Source organism: Panthera tigris, chromosome C2 (genome assembly GCF_018350195.1).
Source record: "Panthera tigris isolate Pti1 chromosome C2, P.tigris_Pti1_mat1.1, whole genome shotgun sequence".
Lineage (NCBI taxonomy): Eukaryota > Metazoa > Chordata > Mammalia > Carnivora > Felidae > Panthera > Panthera tigris.
The window spans coordinates 129,992,734-130,018,383 of record NC_056668.1 but is presented as its reverse complement, the minus strand read 5'-3'; the positions used below and the strand labels follow the sequence as shown (position 1 = coordinate 130,018,383).

General features: G+C 42.4%; 1 protein-coding gene across 2 annotated transcripts in view; it reads right to left on the bottom strand.

Annotated features, from left to right (window-relative positions):
• The window catches only part of CPNE4 (copine 4), a 672,331-nt gene that overhangs the window by 3,788 nt on the left and 642,893 nt on the right, over positions 1–25,650 (bottom strand). For both annotated transcript variants that reach the window (XM_042956642.1, XM_015539940.2), the window contains 5 exons: positions 21,721–21,854; positions 13,392–13,446; positions 10,432–10,483; positions 8,949–9,082; positions 2,674–2,910 (listed from right to left, as the gene is read on the bottom strand). In XM_042956642.1, the coding sequence (XP_042812576.1) occupies positions 2,674–2,910; positions 8,949–9,082; positions 10,432–10,483; positions 13,392–13,446; positions 21,721–21,854 (612 nt within the window). The remainder of the gene's footprint in view (positions 1–2,673; positions 2,911–8,948; positions 9,083–10,431; positions 10,484–13,391; positions 13,447–21,720; positions 21,855–25,650) is intronic.

Sequence of the window (25,650 nt, the reverse complement as noted above, 5' to 3'; positions counted from 1 at the left end):
CCTCACCTCCCTGCCCACCAAGGCTCTGTCCTTCTTCCTTTTACAACCTTAAGCTGTGAGGCTTTCCTCTCTGCTGCTCCTCTGTGCTCTGAAATCCTAGAGCAACATTTGAACCCTTTTCAATCACCCACAGGTTGCTTAGCATGGGAGTTTTCTGCTGACACGTATGTCCCAACCATATAGTTCCCCAGAAAATTCCTCGAGGCCTGGCTCTGTGGCTTTGTCATCTCACTGTGGTCCTAGTCTAGCACATGCTGTGCCCATAGAAGGTGCTCCATGAGTGTTTGAGGAATACGAGGAAGCTGGAGGAGAGGCGAGAACTCGCATGGCTCTGTGGCATTGCTGTAGCACACAGATGTGTGTGTGTGTATGTGTGTGTGTGTGTGTGTGTGTGTGTTTGCACAAGCGTGTGCATGCAGGGACAGAGAGAGGATGGTTTGGGGGAAGTGATAGCTTCATTGGTGAACACAATTGCAGCAAATCTAGCCTACTCTAAAACATCCCTCCACCTAGCAGATAACACTCCTCACTGTCCCCATGCAGATGACCTGAGGGCTTGCTGAGCCTCTTTTATTTAGTAAGTGGCTTCATTTGGAAACACCCTCCCCAGGCAAACAGCCTCCTCCACAGCTAGCCCACACCCCCCACTAGTGCCTATGAGCTTTCTGGGGGCTTGGTGTGACTTGGAGCTCCCTTTGTACTCAAGGCTGTAACCAGGGATTGATTTTTGGCTCCTTTAATGATTCTAATTACACACAGTTCTCCTTAAAGGGCGAATAGCAATTGTGTGGCCGTAAGGCTATGAGCAATACCTTATCGTTCAAGGAGCCCTGGAGTGTGCAGGGATCTCTCTAAGTGGTCTCGGTAGGCCAAGAGATGTAGGGTTCAGTTGAGGCTGCTGGGCTCGTGATTTATCTGAATGTTTGCTTTAAAGTCCGTCCCCAAAAGGTGGTAAGCAGCAATTTGTGAAAAGCGTATGCCAAAGGCTCTGACGCTGGCACTGGGACTTGTTGACAATAAACCCATCCATCCTACTTTCATACTTGCCTTACCCAGTGTAGCTGGGGTCCCAGGGTGAGCCCAGTTTGGGATTCCGATGTTTCTGGATGTATCTGATAAATTGGCTAGGAGGGTGAAGGGTTTCATTTGAATGAGGGTTTTGGGCTTGAGGAGAAAGGCTTTTCCAGAAAATGTCAGAAGGGAAAGCTCAAGTTGGATGGCAGAGTGTCTGACCCTAAATAACTGACTTCAGGCCTCAGAACAGAGGGGCTGGAGGGGGAAGCCAAAGACATTTCCAGCAGGGGGATGGGAAGCGTAGGCATTGGTGGTCTGCCTTAATAGTCCAGGTGACAGAGGGCTCTCCGTAGCCCTCTCCGTGCTAATAGTCCAGGTGACAGAGGGCTCTCCGTGCTACGGAGAGGAGGGGGTTCTTGTCATTTCCAAGGGGACCGCTGGGTTTCTGGGCACTAAGATTCTGGAGATTCCCTCCTGCTGGGGCAGCTCAAGTTCAGTTGCCAGGCCCGGGAGCGGTATTGCTGGCACCACACGCAGAGCAGAAGGCAAGGCCTCCGTGGTTAGCAGGGGCTGCGGGTGCTCCGCTCTTGAGCGGCCTCCATGAGCGTCATGGAACAAAAGAACACAGAGGACTGTCTGTGACAACACACGTGACGCCCAGATGCAGCTGGAGGAGGCTCTGAAGAACCCCTCAGGGCCACTACCAACACAGAGGGGACATTTGTGTGACTCAGAGAAGGTGTCACTCTGGGCAACAGCAGCCCTCCACGTGCAGGGTTTTGTGTACATTTTAAAGGTGTCTTTTCTTGAGTTAAAAATCATCCCAAATTAGGAAATGCTGAAAACCTGTTACAGAGCAATTTCTTAAGGCCATGTCAGAGCATTGTCTAGTGGGTCTGCTTTGGGGTCGTCTGGGGACTGTGACACTGCTTGACTTACTGTTTGTTACTGACAGGAGCCCAAGGCTGTAAAGCTAGATGTTAACTTGCAGAAAACTGACAAGATTTCTGCCCAGTCAAGAAAGTAATCTAAAGATGATAATTATTATTTTTTAACCCTTTTGGTTATTAAGCAGTTTTGAATCCGCCTAGCAAACCTATGCCAGTACCCCCCCGTGACCATAATCAACTATTTTATACCCTCCTTTGAATAGCTTTGTTATCTTTCTGGTTCCCTCATTAAAGAGTTAAATAAATCTTTCATGCTGTTTACTGTATATTTATAGAGGATTTAGGTCTCTATCATTTCAAAACTATACTTTTCCAAGGCAAACACAGGCATCTCCGAGGGTCCGTGGCTTGACAAGGAGAACACAGGCTGAATTTCAGCTTCTCTTTGCTACTTCGGCCTGGCACCGTCGGGAAGGGAACAGCCTGCCCAAAGGTGCATGCAGCCCTGTGTGCACTAGAGAGCCGAAATTATACGGACAGGGGCAAGTGCCAGTGAAACGCTGGCTACCACAGTTAGCACGACTCCTCATCTCTTACTTAAGTCACACGTCTTTCTCCAAAGAGCCAAGCTCTATGTATCCTGCATGTGAGATGGCCCGGCCCCGCAGGGACAGCTAGCATTGCTTCACCCCAGACACTGGTGGCAAAATGTGGGAGTGGGCTTGCTTTGGTTCTGCTCTCCCACGGGAAGCCCCAGAGATATGCGTACGTGTTTGAAGTTCCTGAAGGGCACGAACTGGACGATGTCTCGAAGGACAGGCTCTCCCTTGGGTGACCTCAGAATGCCATCGTCACCATCCAGCATCTGCATGTCGCTGAAGTCAGCGTTGCCCACCCCGACGATGATGACCGACATGGGGAGGTGGGAGGCGTGGACGATGGCCTCCCGGGTGTCGGCCATGTCTGTGATGACGCCGTCGGTGAGGATCAGCAGGATGAAGTATTGCTGCAATTGATTGGAGGCCAGGTGACCACGGGGATGGAGAGGTGGGGGAGACAAGGACAATACCAGTTATGTACGCAGGAGGCTTCTGTGCATACTGACCACTGCGACAGTACTGACAGACTTTTATGGAGTCTGTCTTTTTATGGAGTCTTTTATTGAGTGTTACAGCCCCAACGACTTAAGGTTATGATGAATGGAACTTAAATGCAGGCATACGAATTGTGGGTTAATTCTAATAATCACCTTAGTGGCAGTTACAAAGCACAGGGTAGTGGACAGAGCAGCAGAGGGGAGTCAAGAAGGCCTGGCTTCAAAGACTCACTCTCTGAGTTCCTGGGAAAACTCCTTCCCTCTGCTGGGTCTAAGTCTCTTCATCTGTGAAGTGAGGAATGGGACTAGACCATTTATCCCATCCTCTTCAACTGTGGGATTTTTCAGAGTCTATGAATGATTTGCCCCATATGATAGCCACTAGCTCCATGTGACTACCGAGCCCTTGAAGTGTGACTAGAGTAACAGGGGAACTGGAATTTTAATTTTATTTCATTTAAATGAATTTAAATTTAACTTTCAAAATGAAGACTCGATTCAGTTATTGGAAACCTCTGAAGGACATCTGGAACCACTCAGGTATGTGAATCCAGCTTCTCAACGATTAACATATAAAATGTAAAGAAAGATCAAGTATTTGTGGTGATGATTTAGCATCCAAATTAAGATGATGTAAGTAAATACACATGGATTTTGAAGACTGAGTACAAAGAAAGAATGTAAAATATTTCATTAATAATTTTTTTATACGGAACATATATTAAGATGAGAATATTTTGGTTATATTGGGTTTCGATAAAATGAATTCCCTAGATTCCTTTAACTTTTAAAAATGTGGCCACTAGAGAAATTAAAATTGCATATACGACTCCCATTACATTTCCAGTGGACAGCACTCATCTAGAGCCTTGCTGGCGGAGGGTGAGGGCTACAGTCTCTTTCCCCAGAGGCCATGCACCATGGTCTACTTCGAGTGTGCTTGTGGGTGCTCAGCTCCTGTGGCTTCCTGCCTGCAGACTGGCTGGCCCCTTTCCACCTGCATAGGCTGGCAGGTGGCTCATCTGAGATGGAGACTGCTGAAGAGGCTCTGTACGCATCAGCACAGGGAGGGTCAGGACGTGCTATGGGGTCTGGAGAAGGAACACTATCAGAGGTCATCACTGCTGTGAGTGGCATCATGATAGCCTCTGGTGTGAGATGAGAGAGAAGTAGGGCCCTGGCCTGCCACTCATGCCAATCTACTATAATTTTTGCAATGGGTCCAACATCTACAAGGAATAAATGTGGGATTATGAAGCCATTTCAAGTTGCCATATTTCAAAGAAGAAAGGCTGGATAGAATAGCCACATTCTGAAAACATTTGGTTTTGAGAATCCTACTTAAAAGGTTGCACACAGGCTGGTAGCATTAAAAGTTCCCACTTCTCTTTGTAAGTCTGAAAAAAACATTTTAGATGAAATAAGCTGTCAAAAGTGCAACTGGAGAGAATAGAAATTCACACTATCATGAAGACAGCCACATGTTCTACATGCTTTTCATATAGTTTAACGTAAAGACTATTTCTGTTCCATGTCCATTAATTAACTACCCATCCCTAGTTCTAGCTAACCGACCAATATGCAAGTTCATTTCAGTTGTACATTTTCATTCATAGCCATGCTCTTTGAGTCTTATATAGTTACAAAAAAAGGTAGCCTGGGAGTTTGGAGGAAGATTTCAGTAGGATGACCGCATAGTATAGCTAGAAAGGTGCAGAGAACGGGCAGAAGGAGGCAACTTGGTGGTGGGAGATATGGGGAAGAGGTATAGAATACACCAGAATCATAAATCACCCTTTCCAGGGTATGCGTTGGAAGGCCAGGCAGATGCCACACCTGGATGGAGATTGCTGCTGACTCATAAACAGATGAGCCCTAGTCTTCCTTTCTCCACTGTCCCCAACTGCCACCGATTTGATCTTTGTAGCCCCAAGGGATGGATCATCCCTACCTGCTCGATGCCTCCAGAAACAAAAACACCTGAGAGTCACACTACCACATCAAGAAACTTTAGACTTGAAGTGGTCTAGAGACAGGGTTGGGAAAATATTTTCTGTAAAGGGACAATAACCAATTATTTAGTAATCTCTATCCAAGAACCTAACCTTGCTAGCGTAATATGAGAACAGCAATTTCAATACTTAATATGAATGGGCATGGTTGTGTTCTTTTTTTAAAATTGTTTTAATGTTTATTTATTTTTGAGAGACAGTGAGAGAGAGAGAGAAAGAGAGAGAGAGCAAGAGCAGAGGAGGGAAGATAGAGAGGGAGACACAGAATCCGAAGCAGGCTCCAGGTGCCGAGCTATCAGCACAGAGCCTGACGCAGGGCTCGAACTCACGAACCATGAGATCATGACCTGAGCTGAAGTTGGATGCTTAACCGACTGAGCCACCCAGGCGCCCCTGATAACATTTTACTGATGGAGTCTGAAGTTTTAAATGTCATATAATTTCCATGTGCCATGAAATTATCATTCTTCTTTTGATTTTTTCAACCATTTAAAAATGTAAAAGCCCTTCTTAGCTTGTAAGCCATTGAAAAACACACTGCAGAATGTAGTTTGTTGACTTTTCATCTAGAGCAGGGATTTTATTTTATTTTTTTAAAGATTTTAATCTTTAAGTAAGCTCTACACCAAACTGGGACTTGAACTCAAAACCCCAAGGCCAAGAGGTGCATGCTCTACCAACTGAGCCAACCAGGAGCCCATAGAGTAGGGATTCTTAACCTGGGCCTGTGGACTGTTGAAAGATTTCAGATAGTCTGCGAACTTGGGGAAAATTACATTTTTATTTTCACTAACCTCTAACTGAAATTTATCATTTTAGTTTTAACTGTACGTGCAACTTCATCACCAATAGAAATCACAGAATATTTTCCTGTTAAATTACAGTGACTGCAAATATCTTACTATATCATTTATATCAATACTACTTAGAAATTACAGAATTATTAGACTAGTTACTAGTTCTTATAATTTAATGTTAATAAAAGAAGCATTTTATTACTATATTTATCATGCTTCTTAGCTACATTTAAAAATGTTTTGCTGAATGCATTTCAATACATTTGGTTTATTTATAATATATATTTTAATTTGTGCATTTAAAAGCATTTCTGAGAAGCGGTCCACGGGCTTCACCAGCTGTTAATGGCGCTCCTGGAACACAACAGGTCTAGAACCCCCGCTCTGAGAAGATTGTCAGGATTTTAGAATCTGATCCTTCCAGGTTCAATCTAGCTAAAAGTAACAGGCTGCACATTGCCGGATCGAAATCCTGATGGAAATTTCCAATAAAGAAAGCAGTAGCAGTTACTTCCCAAGTCAGGCCAGGAAAATGCTCACAGATGAAACATTACAGTCTTTGAATGAACTCGGGTCTTTAGATAGGAGGGGATTTTTTTTTATTCCTACAAGGGTTCCACAAAACCGAGAAGAAAATCTGACAGCCATAGATGCCCTGTACAACTTGCCCAAGAGGCTCAAGGTTAGGACCTTCAGCTATCAGTGATAACAAGGGGCCCTGGACCATATGCTGTTCAAAGAACAGGGAAAATCCCTGGGGAAAAACATCAGTGTTTCTGGCCTACAGGGTAAATTATCTGAGGTTGTGTGGATTAGATACTTCCTTCACCGATTCCTGACATGTCCTTTCAAAGCAGACACGCCTGTCCTTGGGGGAGTGAGTCATGGCCAAAAACTCACACTGGCTTTAATCAGGCCCGAATCCAGACCCATGTCAGCCCTATTCTCTTTTTATTCTTGTGGGTCCTGGTTTGCTAGAGGGCCTGGGATCATTCAGTTTTTAAACTGGGCTGTAGGGAGCTCTGGGGATATCTTGTCTGCTCTTGGGGATAAAGGAAGTAAAGGCGAACAGACAAGTTTGAACCTCATTCCTTAGCCCAGATTTAGCAAGAATGGTCTATTTTCTTAAAATCTATTTTATATGTTGGACTTCTGAGCAAGGTATCATTTGAAGAATTTGAGTTTGAAGTTCTGTGATTGAAAAAAAGTTAAAAAAAAATGAAATACTGATCCTGTTGAACCCTTATTTGTAAATCTTGTATCTGTGAGGATTCAGATTTTCTCCATGGCCTCTGTGGGTTTGGCAAGATGGAGGCACCATTGACTCTGAGAAGTACAATTTTCAGAAGAATGTTGCGGAGGAAAGTCTGACTGGTATAGGTGGATCGAGATATTGAGGTAGATTCTGCTTTTGCTTTAAAGGAGAGTAAAGTAAGGGAGAGTAGCTAAAGGGTAAAGTGGTGTCAAGGGAGAGATTGTAATTCAAATAGAGATTATAGCCTGTTTTATTTGCTAATGGAAATAAGTCTTCAGTAGGAAGGGGAAATAGATGATAAGGAGAGAAGGGGAACATAACTGCTGGACCAATGTCCTTGGATAACTGAGAGGGGATGTGCTCCAGGACACAAGACAAGAGGTTGACATCAGGTACCAGCATGGCCCTCCATCTATTCTAACATGAGGAAGGCTGAGAACCTGGGCACATAGGTTGCGTGAGTTCATGTCAGGAGATGAGGGAGTAGCATATAATCTTCACGGAAATGCAGTATCTTGGACCCAGGATAAAACTAGAGAAAATTTCAGATATTGGCAATATTCTACTAAATTAAGAAAGCTAGAAAGAAAAGATATCGGTATCATTAAAAATGATATATAGAAAAGTTATTATGGTTATATTCAACTCTAAGATTTTAGGGGAGAAAAAACCAAACTCTTTTCAGCCTTATAGCCTTGGTTTACATTTCTCTTAAGAAAACCATGAACATGGGAATGCAAGCTGGTGCAGCCCCTCTGGAAAACAGTATGGAGTTTCCTCAAAAAACTAAAAATAGAACTACCCTACGACCCAGCAATTGCACTACTAGGCATTTATCCAAGGGATACAGGTGTGCTGTTTCGAAGGGACACATGCACCCCCATGTTTATAGCAGCACTATCAACAATAGCAAAAGTATGGAAAGAGCCCAAATGTCCATCGATGGATGAATGGATAAAGAAAATGTGGTATACACACACACACACACACACACGCACACACACACACACATACACACACACACACAATGGAGTATTACTTGGCAATCAAAAAGAATGAAATCTTGCCATTTGCAACTACGTGGATGGAACTGGACAGTATAATGCTAAGTGAAATTAGTCAGTCAGAGAAAGACAAAAATCATATGACTTCACTCATATGATGACTTTAAGAGACAAAACAGATGAACATAAGGGAAGGGAAACAAAAATAATATAAAAACAGGGAGGGGGACAAAACAGAAGAGACTCATAAATATGGAGAACAAACTGAAGGTTACTAGAGGGGTTGTGGGAGGGAGGATGGGCTAAATGGGTAAGGGGCACTAAGGAATGTACTCCTGAAATCATTGTTTCACTATGTGCTAACTAATTTGGATGTAAATTAAAAAAAAAAAAAAAAGAAAGAAAACCATGAACAGAATGTAAAATAAATCTTTGCCATGATGTTTTGTGTTGCTGCATCTGACCACCAGGGGACAGAATCATCCATTGTTTTACTTCTGTTTTGCTTTGCTTTCATCTGTAGTATGGGTCCATTGGAAAGCAAGCTTATTTTTGGATGATTTTTTTGCCCCAGGAATATGAGATGAGTATGACCTGCCGTGGACTATAATAGCTTCCGTTGTGGAGTGTCTCCTGGGTTCAGATAATGTGGCAGACATTTGAGATGTGTCATCTCTGAGCCTCACAATAACCCAGCAGAGTTGGGTATGATTATGTTCATTTTTCAGATGAGGAGACTGAAGGTGGGGGAGGGTGAAGGCACTTGTCCAAACTCATACAAGTAGAAATGTCTGTATTTATTGTCAGAGTGGGATGGGTGCCATGGTCAATATCCGGGTGAGTGAACATCGTTTAGCAGGAGGACCAGCCCTCTCCTTACCGATGCCTCCTTGGTGTTAGTCTCTTCTGATGCTGACTTGGCGACCTTCTGAATGATGGGGGCGATGTTGGTGGGACCATAGAGTTGGAGCTTGGGAAGGCAGCTCTGATAGGCTTCCACAACTCCTTGAATTCCTAAGGTGAAATTGGTAAAGATCAGTAGCACTTCAGTATCTCCTTAAATCTATGTGCAATCAAACACACGCAGAAATAAAACATTAAATTGCCCCAATAGTCCTTTTCAATGTCACATTTATGTCCTTAAGGTAAAAAGGAAAACACCACATCACTAGTGGTGTTGCCCACACTCCTGATGAAATCATTCTCTTTAAAGGCTCAAGTCAAAAGCAACCTTTTCCACAAACATTTCCCTAATATCCCACTTTACACAAAAGATTTCATTAGATCTTCACAGCACAATGAAATAGATGATATACCCCTTTTATAGGTGATGAAAACTGAGGCTTGGGGAGGCTAAATGATCTGCCTCAGGTCACAAAGCAAGTGAGTCATAGTCTCAGGATTCAAGCCTGGGTCTTGCCTGGCTCTCTCTAAAGGCTGTGCTCTCAGCCACTAGGCAAGTCAGCTTTAATGTTTCTCTAGATTTCACACCACCTGCTGACTCTACTCTAGTCTATATCACCCTCGGCCACCCGTAGGAGTCACGTGTACATGGTGTCATCATCATTATTTAATGGAATATGTTGAGGGATTTCTAGCTGGAAATAATGGAACACTGACCAAATCCTTTGAGAAGGCTCTTTCTGGCACAAAACCATAAAGCTTCTTGTTTGAAGTCACTGAGGCCATATCCTTTGCCAACATGCTGAAAGTGTCAAATGATTTCCGTGTTTCCCCCTCTCTTTATTCCTTTATACAGGAGGAAGTTGTGAAAAATAAATCCCTAATGAAAACTTGGAAAGCAGAAAGAGGGGTAGCGTATCACTGCCCATTGGATAAATTTCTCCCCCATGTTTCTTTGGCAGAGAAATCCAGAAATTACTATCAATATTCTTGCTGTAAGCTTAAGACCTCTTCTGCATTCTGTCTTTTAAAAATTTTTTTTAAATGTTTATTTGAGAGAGAGAGAGAGAGAGAGAGAATGAAAATGAGTGGGGGAGGGGCAGAAAGAGAGGGAGACACAGAATCTGATGTAGGCTCTGCACTGTTAGTGCAGAACCTGATGCGGGGCTTGACCTCATGGACCGTGAGATCATGACCTGTGCCAAAGTCAGATGCTTAACCAACTGAGCCACCCAAGCACCCCTGCATTCTGTCTTTTATGGCTATTTTTCTGCTCTGTTATTATGGCTCTCTGTTGCCTTTGGAGTAGTAAGTTTATTTGGATAGAGAAAGCCTAGCTGTCTGCTGTGGACAGATGACTGTGGATAACGGACACACTGTATCAGAGCAGAGAGACAAAAATAGGAAAGGTACACACGGAAGGGATGTGAGACCTTGGCTTTCTTTTATGTGTGATTTACCTGCACATTCTGGGTTGTCTTCATTAAAGTTGATTGCGAAGTCGTGAGAGACCTAGACACCAATTAAAATTTAAAAAAGGAAGAAAGGAGAATTACAACTTTAATCCAGTAAGGAGGCACTGGGGCTTAGAGTTTGCAAACAAATGCCCATTACATTCATTATGTGTTAAGCAGCAGGAACCATTTTAAGCCTTTACACAATCAATCTGAGATGGAGGGTGAATTCTAAGCTCCCCGTGGAGTTGAGGTGACAGGAAGATTTTCTAGAATCAGATAAATGCTGGCAGGAGGGGAGAATAAGGCATATAAAAGGAATTGAAGAAAAGATTTCAGAAAAATGTAACTCCAAATAGCTTCCAGATAGAACTGGCCACAGGCTGGAGGCTTAGATTTGGCTGAACTCTATTTGGACCCTCAAAAACCCAAGCTGTCTGCTCAACATGGTGATGGTTATAAAGGCTCCAGCTAAGCTGTTGACATTTACGAATCATTCTAACATTATATGCAGAAATATAGGGCCAGAGGATTTTCAGATATATACAGGTAAAATGGACTCTATTCCTGGAAAAGTAATAAAGTAATATACTTTTTAAGCTTCCAGCACAAATTCCTCTACCTGGCAAGACCAGGTAGGACCATAAGGTCGAATAAAATATTGTTTACTTTTTTTGTTTCTAAAACCTGATAAAACAAGAGGGATGTTTTGGCATCTGGACATTTTTATTGGATCATTTGGAATTATATAGAGACTTGCATTTCAAAGGCTATTTCCAAGCATTGACTCTATTAGGTGCTAGAAAATAGGTCACTGTGTGAAAAGACCCCTCTTTTCTTAGTGTTCACGCTAGCCCACATTTCCTTGCCCTGAGAACTTCCAGGAAGTCAGCTGACTTCTAACCATCTTACCTGCTTTACTTACCTTAAGTCTTTCTCAGGCCTCCAGAGCCTGCTTTGCCTGCCTAGCTGAAAGTTTTGGGGAATGAATGTCCCTGGCGAGTAGCCCTTAATCACTCACTGGATGACAGGATATGGTATATCAATACCCCAGCTCCCTTTATCTCTTGGGGTCTGTGTGCACTCTACATTGTCTTCCTGGAGGCCCCAGAAGAATTCAGCTCTGGCTACCCCAGTGGTAACTGGCTTGTTAGCATACCCTATGTTGACTTCTCCCCATTTTCCCACCCTCTGTTGAGCTTTCCTCCACCTCTCAAATAAACAACTTGCATCCAAATCCTTGTCTCAAGATCTATTCCCAGGAAAGTGCAAACTAAGACACAGGCGCTTGTGGCTCAGTTTCAAGACAAACTCTGAGATTTTATCCTAAAGAAGTAAATTGTGATGACCTTGTAAACTCTCCGGGGGCACCCGGCTGATTGAGACCACCAGTCTATTAGAGCAGAGGGGAAATTAGGCACGGCAAAGGGGCATTTGCATGGCTTTGTGAGAGCACAGGTGAGGATATGTGAGGGATGCCTGTTAAGACAGCATCCCCATCTGAAGGGGATTGCATCTCTTCAGCTCTGCTAATTCTTGTGTGTGAAATCTCTTAATCTCAGTGTTGTTCTTTTAGTTTTTCCAGAGAAGCCAGAAATCTGATATTTTACATGAAATGGCTTAATTCTTAAAAAACATTTTTTTTTAAACGTTTATTTATTTTTGAGAGACAGAGAGAGAGCATGAGCGGGAAAGAAGTAGAGAGAGAGGGAGACACAGAATCTGAAACAGGCTCCAGGCTCTGAGCTGTCAGCACAGGGCCTGACGTGGGGCTCGAACTCACGAACTGTGACATCGTGACCTGAGCCGAAGTCAGACACTTAACCGACTGAGTCACCTAGGCACCCCTGAAATTGCTTAATTCTTAAAAAAAAATTTGTGTCAAATATAATACATTTGTGGCCTGAATAATGTCTACAGGCCACCAGTCAGCAACTCCCAGTCTATGTTCTTCCTCTCCATGTGCTCCATTTCCAACAAAAGCTTCTAGAAATCTGTAGCCATGCCCAGCAGGGAAGACAGTATGGGGTATAAGGCAAATAAGAAAGAGGACAGGTCAGGAAGACATGCCACTCCATCCAGTGCTCACTTCAGCAGTATCGGGGAGATGGATTCCCTTTTTACAAAAAGGACACAGAAGGGGAAGGCCCTTGGTCTGACAGCTCTGGTGTGGGAGCAAACGTCAGCATTTTCCTCCTGCCCTGAGACTCAATCGGTAAAAGAGAAACTGATGACTGAGCAGTATTGCTTCCACTTGGTTTGCAGCTCAGAGGAATTGATGAGTTTGGAGCAGGAGCCTTGCTGTCTCTCCAAGGCCCTTCCTCCTGTGGGAGCAGAGTTCTCTCTGGAGAGCGTCCCATGGGGGCATCTGGTATACCACAGCACAATGCCTCAGCTCCACTGCAGTGCAAATCTCTCTGCACAACCTTTGTCTTCTTTGTTCATGAGAAATCAGTATCAAATAGGACTCCAGTGTTTACACGGGAAGCTTTCAGCTCCCCAATACTCTAAGCCAGAGTGCTTCTCCTTCAGGACTTCTCTGTATCTCTCTGCCACACAAGCCTGGTGCTCAGAGACTTGGCCTAAGGGACTCTGCAGAAGTCCTCGTCATGGACTTTCACAGTTGGCACTGTGATCAATAGGATCTTTCTATAGAGGACACCTGCGTAGATAGGTTCCGAGACAGTGGAGATCAACTTCCTGAGTGTCTTCTCAGTTTCTGACCATACCTACAGGAAGCTCAACAATGGGACTCTTCCTGTGCCCCTCTGGGAAGACTCATCCAGAATACCAGGAGATTGTTTCATCGAAAGATAGGCTCCAAGGGGCTAATTTCACTAGTTCTGAAGACCATTTCTGAGTTTTGGGGCTCTACTTACATATTTTTATCAAGGGCCAAAAGAGTGAATTCCTATGAGGGAAACCGAAGTTATTCTTTTTACACCAGAGGATCTATACTCACTCACCGTGTACTCTGGGGGTATCCTGGCACCGAACCCAAAGGCCGGGAACATTTTGTCACTGGAAAAAAAAATAAGTTGCTTCATTTGTTCACCCAATGAGGAAGAAAAACATGAACCTGTGTTACCTTGCTGGGACATTTTACTCTGCCAAATGCTGACTCATGCTCTTGATTATCTGTGGTAACAGGGGATAGTGGCAGCGTGGATAATTAAAATCAAGAAGGAATCCCAAAGTTCATTACAGTCATTAGTCTGCAATTTCTTCCCATAACTTTTTGCTAGATTTGATACTGACGAATAATGGTCCAGGATTTCCTCACCTCCCCAAGCCTACTTTTCTGTCTTTGAAAAGTGATCATGAATTAGGTAACTCCAATTGTTGACTGTGTTAGGGTTTTTCATATATATAATCTTATAAAATCTTTCTAGGGAGAGATCATTATTCTCATTTTACAGGTGGGGAAATGTCTTGGGAGGTAAAGTGACTTGTTCAAGATCAGGCTGCTGGTTAGAGCCAGGGTTCAAATCCAGACAAGTCTAAGCCAAAAGGGGATATTTAAAAGTAACAGGAAGCTTAGAAGGCTCTAATTGACAGAGCTTGGTTCCATCTACAGGACTCATTTTGCCCATTATTTTATTTCATACAAACAAGGATAAATTATTTACATGTCTTTTCATGTCTTCTGAATGCAAAGGGATGCTGTTTTTTGGTATTAATACCTTTACATCTGCCACTGCCTCTCTGTCCCAAAATGCCCCTTGCCCCTCTCTTCAGCATAATACTTGCCACAGAATGTGTGCTCCATAAATATTTAATGAAAAGATAGCCCATGAATTGAATCATGGCTTGGTTTCTCTTAGGCATATTGAAATTTCTCTCTTTAATTTATTCATTCACATATGTTATACCTTACCTCGTACTTTACTGTACTAGAGGTGAAATGATGGGGAGAAGAATTAACCTTAACTGGCACATCCAATCTGCCGGGTATGATGCTAGGCAATGTACATGTTTAATTCTTATACTACCCTTGAATTTCCACCTACTTATTATTCCTATTTACAGATGAATAAACCGAGTCTCAGAAAGGCTAAGAAAGTGGCCTAAGGTGTTTACCAGGGAGGATCGTGTGATTCTAAAGCCCGTGCCTTTTCTGTTGTCTCATTATACTTTAATGATTATATATAGCATTAAATGTGATTTCCTTCTGGCACTTCCTTCTGGCACTAACTGATCCCCTGACCAGACAACAGGTAAGACTCTCTTTAGGCAAATTTTGTGGGGTTCTGGAGTATTGCTCTCAGCAGAGGAATGTTCTTCTCATGCCATCTACCTTTTACTTTTCCATTAAATATACCACCGAGATTTGTTCTTGGAACAATTCCTACATTTCTCAGTTCTTTGCAGAGTTAGTCAAGGAGAAAAGGAAACTCATTAGGGCTCACTGTCCCTGAATGGCTCTGTCAATAAGAGGGGACACCCCCCTCCCCACAAGGCTGACAGAGAAGTCAAAGTACCAAAGCCAGATCTTCACCCACCACCAACTGACAGATTTAGAGGTCATTAGTAGCCAATGATGGCTTTGATAAAACTTCACCAAAATGAGCCAATTTGAGCAAGGATATATGAGGAAGCCAGCATTCTTTGAAATTAGTCAAATTCTCCAGAAAATCACCAGCTCTCCCTTTTCCTCACTGTTGTGTAGATATGGGCTTTGTGGGGCACTGCATCTAGCAGGTAGCAGAAAAGGTATTAATACTGATAAATAGAAAAACACAACAGCTTATAAAGGATTAGCCACAGCTCTGAGAACAAAATACTTCTGGTCCTTGGAAATACTGAAATACTTTGCCACAGTAATTCCACGCCCCCCCCCCCCCCCCCCCCCCCACTTAACCAAGACAAGGGCAGGCAGCTGTGAGAGGGAATCTATGAGGGAGATTTCAGAGGCCCTTTCAGGGTAACTAGGTATGGAAGAAAACTTTCTGGGTTGGAGAAGGGGTCCTGGTTCTTCCAACCCAGAGATAGCTCCGAAAAGTCAAAACAGAAACCTAGAAGGTTCCATACCTTTTATTTTTTTCTTTGAGGAGTTCGGGAAGGGTGAGATCTAATATTCCATCCATTTCTAATCACCAAACCAATGTTCCAGCCTTAAGGATATTCTTTTTATACCTTCCAAGCCACCCTGGGGATTTGAGGTTTGCTGAGCATGATGCACTGTTATGTAATTGAGTTTTAAGAGCAGGGAGGCAGGGAAAATGCCTCACTTACAAGAGGAATAATTAATAACCCAGGAGGGCATCAATTCTCTGAAGTTAGCCACCACGAAGTCTCTAACTAACAAACATACCAAAGAAAAACTTTCAAGCACAAGCACAATAGATTTACACTTCCATTCTTCCTGATTAAAAAATAAAACTAGTCAGAGAGGAGTCTTATGCAAGAGGCAAGAGAAGGCAGGTTGAGCACACAAGCAAGCATCCATATGCCAGCACTTCAAAGAACTTGAGATTGGAGTAAAGGGCACTCAGCACTGAGTAAAGGGGCCACTCTGCAACTACTAGGAACATGATTGGTGGAATCTGTGAACTTGGAAAACTCACGAGCATGTTACCACATTGCTAATGGCAAGATTTCTTACTACCGGAATAGAACAGCATAAAATACAATAAAAGAGCCCATGGTCTTCAGTGGTAATGAGCATGGAGTCCTGAACTTCTTAGGGAATGACTGATGGTTAAAGGATCTCCAGATGGAAGATTTATTTTCAAACACCATTTTAACCCTCCAGTTAGGGAAGACTTTGAGACAAAGCAAGAGAGTAATAAAAATAAAGACAAATGACCTCATCCATAAGGAAACAGAGACTGACTCAAGGCAAACTGGCATTTCAGAACACCTAGACAATTAAGACAGTGGTCTTAACACTGGGGTACATGGAAATGCAATGCCCTTCTGGGGATAGTAGGGCATGATTTTATTTATTTATTTTTTAAGGAAATCAGTATTCAGTTCCTCTGCTCCTATGTAGTCTCTGCTGAAATTGATCTTCTGGGAACAGGTGTAATAGAAAGACCTGCTCTCCATTCACACCTTCCCTTTCACAATTATCCTTCTCCTTACCCATTATGAATCTTAACCACAATGGTGCATTGTTCCTTAGTGTAAAAACTCTGCAGGAGAAAATAAGGGAATGAGGAAACAAATCCTTTTGCAAGTCGGGCAGTTGCCAATTTTTGCTTTAAAAAGTTGTAGGAAGTGCTTATATCAGCTGGTAGATCATTAAAAATACATTGTGGTGATAAACCATTATGTGATTTTTTTCATGTATAACTTAGAGTTGAAAGAAATGAGTAAAACTGCTAGTCAAACTCTTTCCATTACCATGTACTTATTTATAAGAACAGGTTTTCTTAGTATTTATATTGGTAAAAAAAATTGGAATAGGACTGAAAGTAGACTCTTCCGTTTTACTAATGGATAGCATTCATCTACAAATTGTAAACTAATTAGGGAAAACCCCTCACTATTTGTTTCATTAAAAGTTTTCATTTTTTATGGGCAATAATTAAATACTGAAATTTCCAATACATTTGTTCTTTTGGTCAATTATGCACTAATAATGATTGTAATAAAAACTCAAACAGAAGATTTTAAAAAATATTTTAAACCTTTTCAACACAGAACATTTTAGAAACTAGATATTTTAAAATTTATATTTGTATTTTTATTATAGAAATGTATGATACAGTGACCAATAAAAGAATTTTGAACCCAAATTTTAATGATACATTAGGATGAAATTCTATGGGGGAGGGGAGTGAAAATACAAGTTCATGAAAAAAATAAATAATTAAAATTCTCAACTCCAACTAAAGAGCTTGTTCATGCATTTTTAAAATGGATGATGGATCATATAGCTATGGCATTTACATTCTACTGGATGCATTCACAAGAGTTATGTAAGAGTTTTATTTTTAAATGTTCATATTTACAATACACTAGAATTTCCATTCTTTGCCATTATTTAAACTCATAATGGAAAACATTAGATGTCAATGTAAATGTAAAAATGTGTGAGGTTACACATTTTTATAAAATCATTTTTAGGGGTACATGCTCAAAACCAAAAATTAAAGTCATTGGTCCAAAATGTCCTTCAGATCTGACACCATAATCCTTTTTCCTTTTGTGTTCAGTTTATTTTTAAACCTAATTAAGAGTGTCAAAGATAATAGCCTCTATCGTTTGCTGAGTATAACAGGCCGAACATGTGCTAGCTAGCCACTGTACATCTAACCCTTACAACTGCTCCTCAAGGAAAGTTAGAGAAAACTTCCACTTGAAATCAATGACACCAAGGCACATGGAACGCACACCTCAGAACAGAGGTAGCTGAGCTGGGGTCTGAACCCAGGGTCTATTTGTCGCTGGGACCCCATGCTCTTTCTACCACTCCCGTTGACTCTGCCCTTTGTAGGAGGCTGGTTGGGTCTAACGATTCAGAATAATAAAGATAAGTCCATCCGTGTTCTAATAACAACTGAATTTCCCAGAACTTACCATCCTCAGAAGGCCTTCCTTGACTACCTCTTCTCCCACAAAGGAGAAAGTCAATCCTTCTCTTTTTATGCAGTCCTCGTCTACAGTCAGCTGCCCTGACCAAGCTGGGCTGCGATTTATTTACAAGCCCTTTTCTCCCTGAGACTGTGAACCAGCTGGGGGGAAATTATGCTTTGTTAATTTATCTCTGTCCTTACAACACCATGTAAGGTACCTGGCAGCCAATAGGTGCTGCTTGGTCCTTAGCCATTCCATCTGACCCATTCTCTCCCAATTTAACGCTGGGTCTCAACTTGGGACGCCCACTAGAATTAAAAATCCCGATTCCCCAGGATGTACACCAGACTAATAAACCTCTGGAGTGGGGCCCAGGTATCAGCATATTTTAAGACTGCCCAAATGATTCCAATGTGCAGCCAAGGCTGAAAACCACTGACTGGTGTTGGTAGAGTAGAAAAGGTAGAACTGTGACATGAACCTGTCTTTGGATTCTAAACCCAGTACCTGTCAGATTGGGTATCAGTTCTAACTTTGCCTCCTAGCACACCATGGAGGAAGACTCCTGCCTCAGGTGCTGAAACCTCCACCTTATGCTGGGGTGGTCGCATCCATAAAATGGCAGTCTGTGCTTCCAAGCACTGTATTCAGTATCTATACTCTGTCGATAGCAGACAGACCAGCCTTTTATTGGAGGGCATTCCAGGTGGTCAGAGATCCATATCTCTGCTGGGCCCACAGAATGGATGTCACTTGGTCTTGAGCAGCCTGACCAGGATGTTCATAGGAGCTGGACAAGTGCTACAACCAACAGGGAATATATGAGCTTGTGTGTGTGTGTGTGTGTGTGTGTGTGTGTGTACACATACATGTGTGCATGCTTGGCGACTCAAAGGGGAGGGAATGGGCAGTGTTCTCTCTTTCAGAGGCATAGAGACAGAGTGAGCTGGCAGGACTGTCTTCTGGCCTTAGGACCAGAAATTTGTGGAGAAGCTTCCCCTTCAAGGCACCCTGAGAAGGGCTTTATGCGTCTCCCAAGCTGTTCTACTTCATTGATCACCTCATAATGACCCCTTAGCAATGACTGTACAAGGCAGAAAGAAAACCCTTGGCTGTCAGAGGCTGGGAGCAATTTCTAAGGCTCATGGGGATTAAAAACCTCTCTGTCTCTGCAGGAGGGGGAACGACGCCTTCTGTCAGTTTTTATTCAAGTGTTTCTTTTGAACATCAACCTCAGTGACTTTGATGTGAGAATAAATTAATTCCAAAGCCCCAACTTGAAATTTCCTGACTCTGCCTGTCTATTGTCTATCCACCCACGCAAAGGAGAAACTGCAGAACCTTGTCAGTTTTCAAGTGAGCGGCTTGCATTACACATTCTTCCAGGGAGTCTCTCAAAAGAGCTCCTGGGCTTTTCAGTTCTTTTCTTCCTTAGGCATTTGCCCCTTTTAATGCTGAGCTGCCTTCTTTATATGTATACGTATATGTATATATGTACATATATACGTATACATATACGTATACATGTATAGTTCCACTGAACTGCGGAAACCTGATTTTCCTGGTCAGATGGGCTGATAACTTCATTATTTTCCTTTAAAAATTTTAAAAAGAATCATTTACAGTAATTCTTTATGTAACCCCTAAGGTATAATACCTTACTTTTATGTTGAATCTGTATTTTTGAGTGAATACTAAATGCTCTCCAGGCTTTGCCTGGCTTTTACATTATAAGAGGATAATAGCTCTAAAAGATGTATGGGTCACTTGGATTGTATCTGCATCCTGCATGTGAAGTAACCAGGAAACAGGAAGTTCAGCAGTTTGTTCCAGATCATCCTGTAAATCTGCTGCAGGACCGTAGCCAAGGCTCTGGGCATTGGCATCTTAGTTTCTGGTCAAACCACCAATTTTCTCTTTGGAATTCGTTATTATACTGCCTTCTCCCCTAGAGTCTGAGTCAATTTTATTATTAAGCAGCATGTATTTATAGTATTGTATCGAATGCTTTACCTACTTTATCTCTTTTATGAGCATTTCATGATTTAAAATTATTAAGAATCCTGAAGATACATCCTCTCCCTTCTTTCTTGCCTCTTATGTATATACTAAATCATGCACTAAATCATTCATGTGCATGTTAGGAAAAAATGACTGTTTTGGTATCTTGGGTATGTCTGGAGAAGTTTCTGGCAGTGGGGAGGCAATTTGTTAATTTTTTCTCTCCTTGGTAGAACTCTCCATATGATATATACCCTCTCTAGGAATACTCCCTGTATTTGGGCCAAAAGAAATCAGAGCTGAAATTCAAGTTGTCTTCATAGTCGATACCTCGGTTAAGTATAAGAAGTATCACTTTAACAAAGTAATTTAAAATGCTATTGCCCTCTGTTCTAACTGTATAAGAGGGCAAGTGTCAGCAAAGGCCTGAGTGTTTAAGGCTGTGTGATTTTACTGGATCTGTTTATTCATTCCCCAACTGCCCTCACACCCAGTTGAGTTATTGAAAATAACCAAGCCGAATGCAGAGATTCACCAGCAGGAGGACACAGATGAGATTTTTCCTATCCCTCTCCTGTTGGTTTCTCTGCACATTCTGGTCACTAGATTGTCTCATCCCCTGTGGTGCCTGGGGCAAGGGGTTTTTAATATACCTACCACTGGTTATGACACTAGAAAGAACAGAAATCATGCTGTCCCATAAAATTTCTCTGAAACTAGAGGACAGAGTCGCTTTCTTTATTTTCCTGATTTAAAGGCTCACTTGGTTGCTTCTTATTACTAACTAGCCTTGTTTTACAAACACACTAATGACTCAACTGAGATGTATCCATATTTATATTTATATTCATTCTACCTCAAAGAACCTTCTTGAACATGTGAACAACTTCACCTCAACCTGGAAATACTGGAAAGGCAAAATAAATTCAGTTTAATGTAATTTATGTAAATCACAATTCTCTTGGTGGGAAAGGTCAATATTTACCATCAAGGAAAAATAACTGTAGTACCAATCTGATCTCAAAATCATGTTATCTATATACACACAAGCAAACACACACATACACACACACTTCTGTGGATGGGCACACACATGTGCACGTGGGAAGACACACACCCTCTACTAATGTTACCAATAGCTCTGAAGTCAGTGAAACAGAGTGATTAGGAGCTTAAACAGTAGGAGGAAATAGATCTCAGTTCAAATCCTGCCTCAGGCTGAGTGACAGTGCACAGCTTAACCTCCCTGCCCAGCTTTATTTCCTCTTCTGTTAAACAATACCTACAACATAAGGTATAATGTGAGGGTTAGATTCAAAAATGTCCAATAAACCAGTGCTTCTCAAACTCCAAAGTGCACACAAATCATCTGGGAATCTTGTTAACATGCAGATTCTGATTCAACAGGTCTGGAGTGGGGCTCGGGATTCTAAGTTCCCAGGTGGTGCTATGCTGCTTAGTCCACGGCCCAAACTTTGAGTAGCAAGACCCATTCCGAAACTTAACAAGATAGAAAGTAGTTTTGCAAGCCACATAAGAAAGCTGAGAAAGGATATTTTGGTTTTGGTGACCCAGGTGAGCATGGCATGAACTCAGTTTCTCTAGGTGTAGAGAGGATAAAATTTGGGGGTCAAGGTTCTATTCTGTGGCTTCCTGAGCCCAGTATGGGTAACTGCTGACTGCACGTCTGTTTTCCTGCCAAGGATCATCCAGGGACCATCAGAACCCACAGAGAGATGATAAGACCTGGGAAGACCGGGGGTCTTGTACCTGTCATAGTCTTGGCAAATCTCGCCCACAGCCACCAAGGCTTTCAGGTACTCGTTGGGTTGGTAAGGGTGGATGTAGTGCAGGGAACAGCTGTTCCTGGGGTCCCCATTTGAGGCAGTGAAATCTATAGCTACCTGGAAGAGAAAATAGGAGAATGGGTAGGTTTAAAGTGAATGCATCTGGTAGGAATTGTGATCAGCCACACAAAAGACATGGCCAGGGATGGGAAAAGCAGCACATCACGTACCCTGCCAAGAAGGAAAGTGAGAGAAGTTATTAATCTGGTTGAGGCCATTTCTGTAGTCTTCCATTTTCCTCTCCTCCAATCCCAAAACAGAACTTGAGATTGACACGGGGGTCAGAAAGCCCAGCCACCGCTGATCCACGTTGCCAGGCAGCAAGAGGAAGGATGGAATATCTGCCCCTCAGTTCATAATTCACTAAGAAAAGAGTCCTGTGCTCTTCAGGCAGGACAATTCTGTTCGTGAGACAGAGGTAAAATCCCTTAAAACTACATTCTGTGTTAAAGATGTGGTCTATAGAAGAATGCCATTGTCATACTCTCGTGTGCAGCCAGTTGCAGAGAGATGTGTTGAAGTGGTTATAATGAATTTTCTGCAAGAAGCAGCTTTGAGTGAGGCATTCAGCGAGAAGTCCTGCCTATACCAGAGAAGAAGCTGAATGCTATGGCATAGTCGGTGGGAAGCAGAAAAGGGAATCCTCTGCCTTGTCACCAAGGAGATATTATCTTTGAACTTCTGAGATTTTTTCTGACCCCTGGCATCATTATCTAAATAAAAGTTGACCCACTTAACACTCTTAACATCAACAAACAACAAAAGGCTCAAGCCTGGAGAGTGCTAAACTGAGAAGAAACATTTCTTCTGGTTTCTAGCATCATTATCATTTAAATAAAAGTTAGCCCAGCAAACACCTCTCAAAAAAACCAAACAAACCAACAAACCAACCAACCAACCAACCAACCAACCAACAAAAAAACTTTAGCTTGGTGGGGAGTAGAGAGAAAGGATGGGGGAATTAAAACAAAAGGAGTTGTAGTAAAAGACAGAGATGTTCCTGTTGTGTCTTCCCGTTCTCTTCAGGGCTCAGCTGAATCCACTTACTAATGACAGAGAGGCTTTATTTTCTCTTATAATCTTGCAGATGGGAAATGCTACATGCATATTATTTGACAACATTCCATTATGACAAATAATTGGAATATCCCATTGGGTTTATTTAGGGTGGATGTTATTTCTGGAAGGACAGAGAAAAGGTGCTTTGTGTTCTGTTTCTGCTTCTGAGAGATCAGCCTATAAGACTAAGGTTGATAGGGGAAAATGTCAGCCACACCTTATACTGTAATGCTGCAATCCAATCCACATGACTAGAAGAAGAAAAGCAATAGGCTACCAGGAGTTCACTTACACTCCCCCCCCTTTTTTTTCATGAAGTTATTTCTTATCATCACTGATTTTGTTTCTCCTTTTCTTCTTCACCTCTCCCAGGATTATGTTGAAAAGAAATTTAAGCAGGATGCAAATTCTATTTTTGGAATAACCAGATGTTTTCAACAAGGGAGTACCAGCTGATAAGATGCTAATACTAATAATGTTTCAAAAGGAAAGGTCACGTGGAGAAAAACTGCAAGGTGCTTTCCTACCCCTGAGATGCTCTTACTTTAGATAACAAAGGGGAGAGGACTAGCCCTTGTTAAAACCCTACTTTGTGTCAGACACTGCGTTATCTGCTTTCCAGGTATTATGTTATTTTATTTTCATCAAAGAACTCTGGAAGGCAGAGATTGTTATTCCTTTTCATTGATGAAGACCCTGAGGCCCACAGGTGATGAAATTTCCTGGTGATGGAACTGGGTTCAAACCCCAGTCTATACGGCTCCAAAGGCTTTTCCTCCATTATGCCACTATATACCCCAAAGGAAACACAAGGCTGTGGCTAACATGCCAAGTTGTCACATGGGTATGTTTATGACTATAAAGAATGGAGAGGGGCGCCTGGGTGGCTCGGTCAGTTAAGCATCCGACTTCGGCTTAGGTCATGATCTCACGGTCTGTGAGTTCAAGCCCCGCGTCGGGCTCTGTGCTGACAGCTCAGAGCCTGGAGCCCGTTTCAGATTCTGTATCTCCCTCTCTCTCTGCCCCTCCCCTGTTCATGCTCTGTCTCTCTGTCTCAAAAATAAATAAACGTTAAAAAAAAAAAAAAGAATGGAGAGGATTTAGCCTGGAAGTAGGGACACTAGCTACAAGGCAGCTAGAGTAATTTAGGAGAGAATGGCCTTGAATGAACAGCTGTTTATAATCAAAACAGCTGTAAAATGTAGAAATAGGGCAATTAATGTGTGTGTGTGTGTGTGTGTGTGTGTGTGTGTGTGTGTGTGTGTGTGTGTTTATGATGTTCTTCATCAAGGATCACCACAATACTTTACCTATGCCTCTTGAGGCTGCAGTTGAAAATTGTCCTGTGTGTTGATTACGTGACTGAGAGTTAAGGGTATTTCATAATGAGAAAAACATGCTGGTGTCTTGATATAAAACCAGAGAGTAAAATCAGGTCATATAAACACCAGAGGGAGAAAACATCCATAAAGAAAAATGACAGCTCAAGAAACTCAAATGTCCCTCTTATCCTCCCCAGGCATGGGCAAGATCCTCCAAGTATGCAGGCACCAAGTGGCAGCATGCAAGCCCAGATCTAACACCCGAATGGGTATGTTGTGTTATGGGGAGAAGCGTGTATAATGTCTGGGTGAACATACACAGATTTTGGCAACAATACACTTTAAAATAAAGCCACACATCATAGGGTTGGGACCAAGGGAAGGTAAGACTGGTGACGAGGGTGTCAATTCAAGAAGGACTTCATTCCCAGCTGACCCTACATTTGCACAATCTTGAGAGTGATTGCCTCTTTTTAAATTTTGCATTGTAGGCGCCTCTCTACTCTCCTGCTTCTTCATTCTGGCCCTATTTTGTCATTTCATTTCTATCAACTCTTCATCCCCAGGCTTGGAATAATTCTGTTATGCCTAACAAACTAGTGTGGGGCAGAGGTGATGGTGAGAAGGGGATTGTGACCAGAGATATTAAGGATAGAAAATGAACAGGATTTGGTGACCGACTGATGCCAGTTAGAGAAAGGGAGTAGCCACATTTCTTTGGAAATGGAAACGACATCTAGAGGAAAATGGAACCACCTAAAGATCACTGTTAGAAGGTTGGTGTTGGGCTGCCTGCTCTTGGTGGTGCTGTTTAGACATACAAACAAGCCTGATGGAAATTTTAATTTTTTTTTTTCTGTAGGCAGACCTTTGCAGGAGGTGGGGGCAGGGCTCCACTTTTCCCATGGGGATGGCCCCAGTATCTGTGACAACCACAGAGGCCATTCTAGCTCTGGAGACTCTGATAGAGCTTTGGGAAAAGGTATGAACTTAAAAATTACCTGGTGAAAAAGGAAATAAATCAATGATCCTTACCACCCACCCCTTTCTATAGTTCCCATTCTTCATAACAAAAATATTTTATCATTGACGAGAAAGCAATGGACAGTCTTAAGTACACAGCAGCTGAAAGATTTGTTTCCCTGGCAAGTGATGGTTTCTAAAGTCGCCCTGATGAAGCTGGAGATAAAATATCTTCAGGAGGTGGCCTTCTACCAAGAATTCTCTGTGCTCTTTAAGTTAGCATTAGTGGAAGGAGAACAGAGTGAAAGGTTAGATTTATTTTAAAAAGCAACAGGGAGGCAGTGAAAGACGGGATTAAGTTGAGAAATAAAAGCAAGGAAATGACTGAAAAATGCCAGTTTGTGGAGGTGGCTGCTGACGCCTGCTTCCTGAATGCTGGTGAGCTTGCAGAGCGGCTACGTTTTCATTTTCTGATATGAAGCATTTACGAAAGCCTGTGGTTCTGGTAT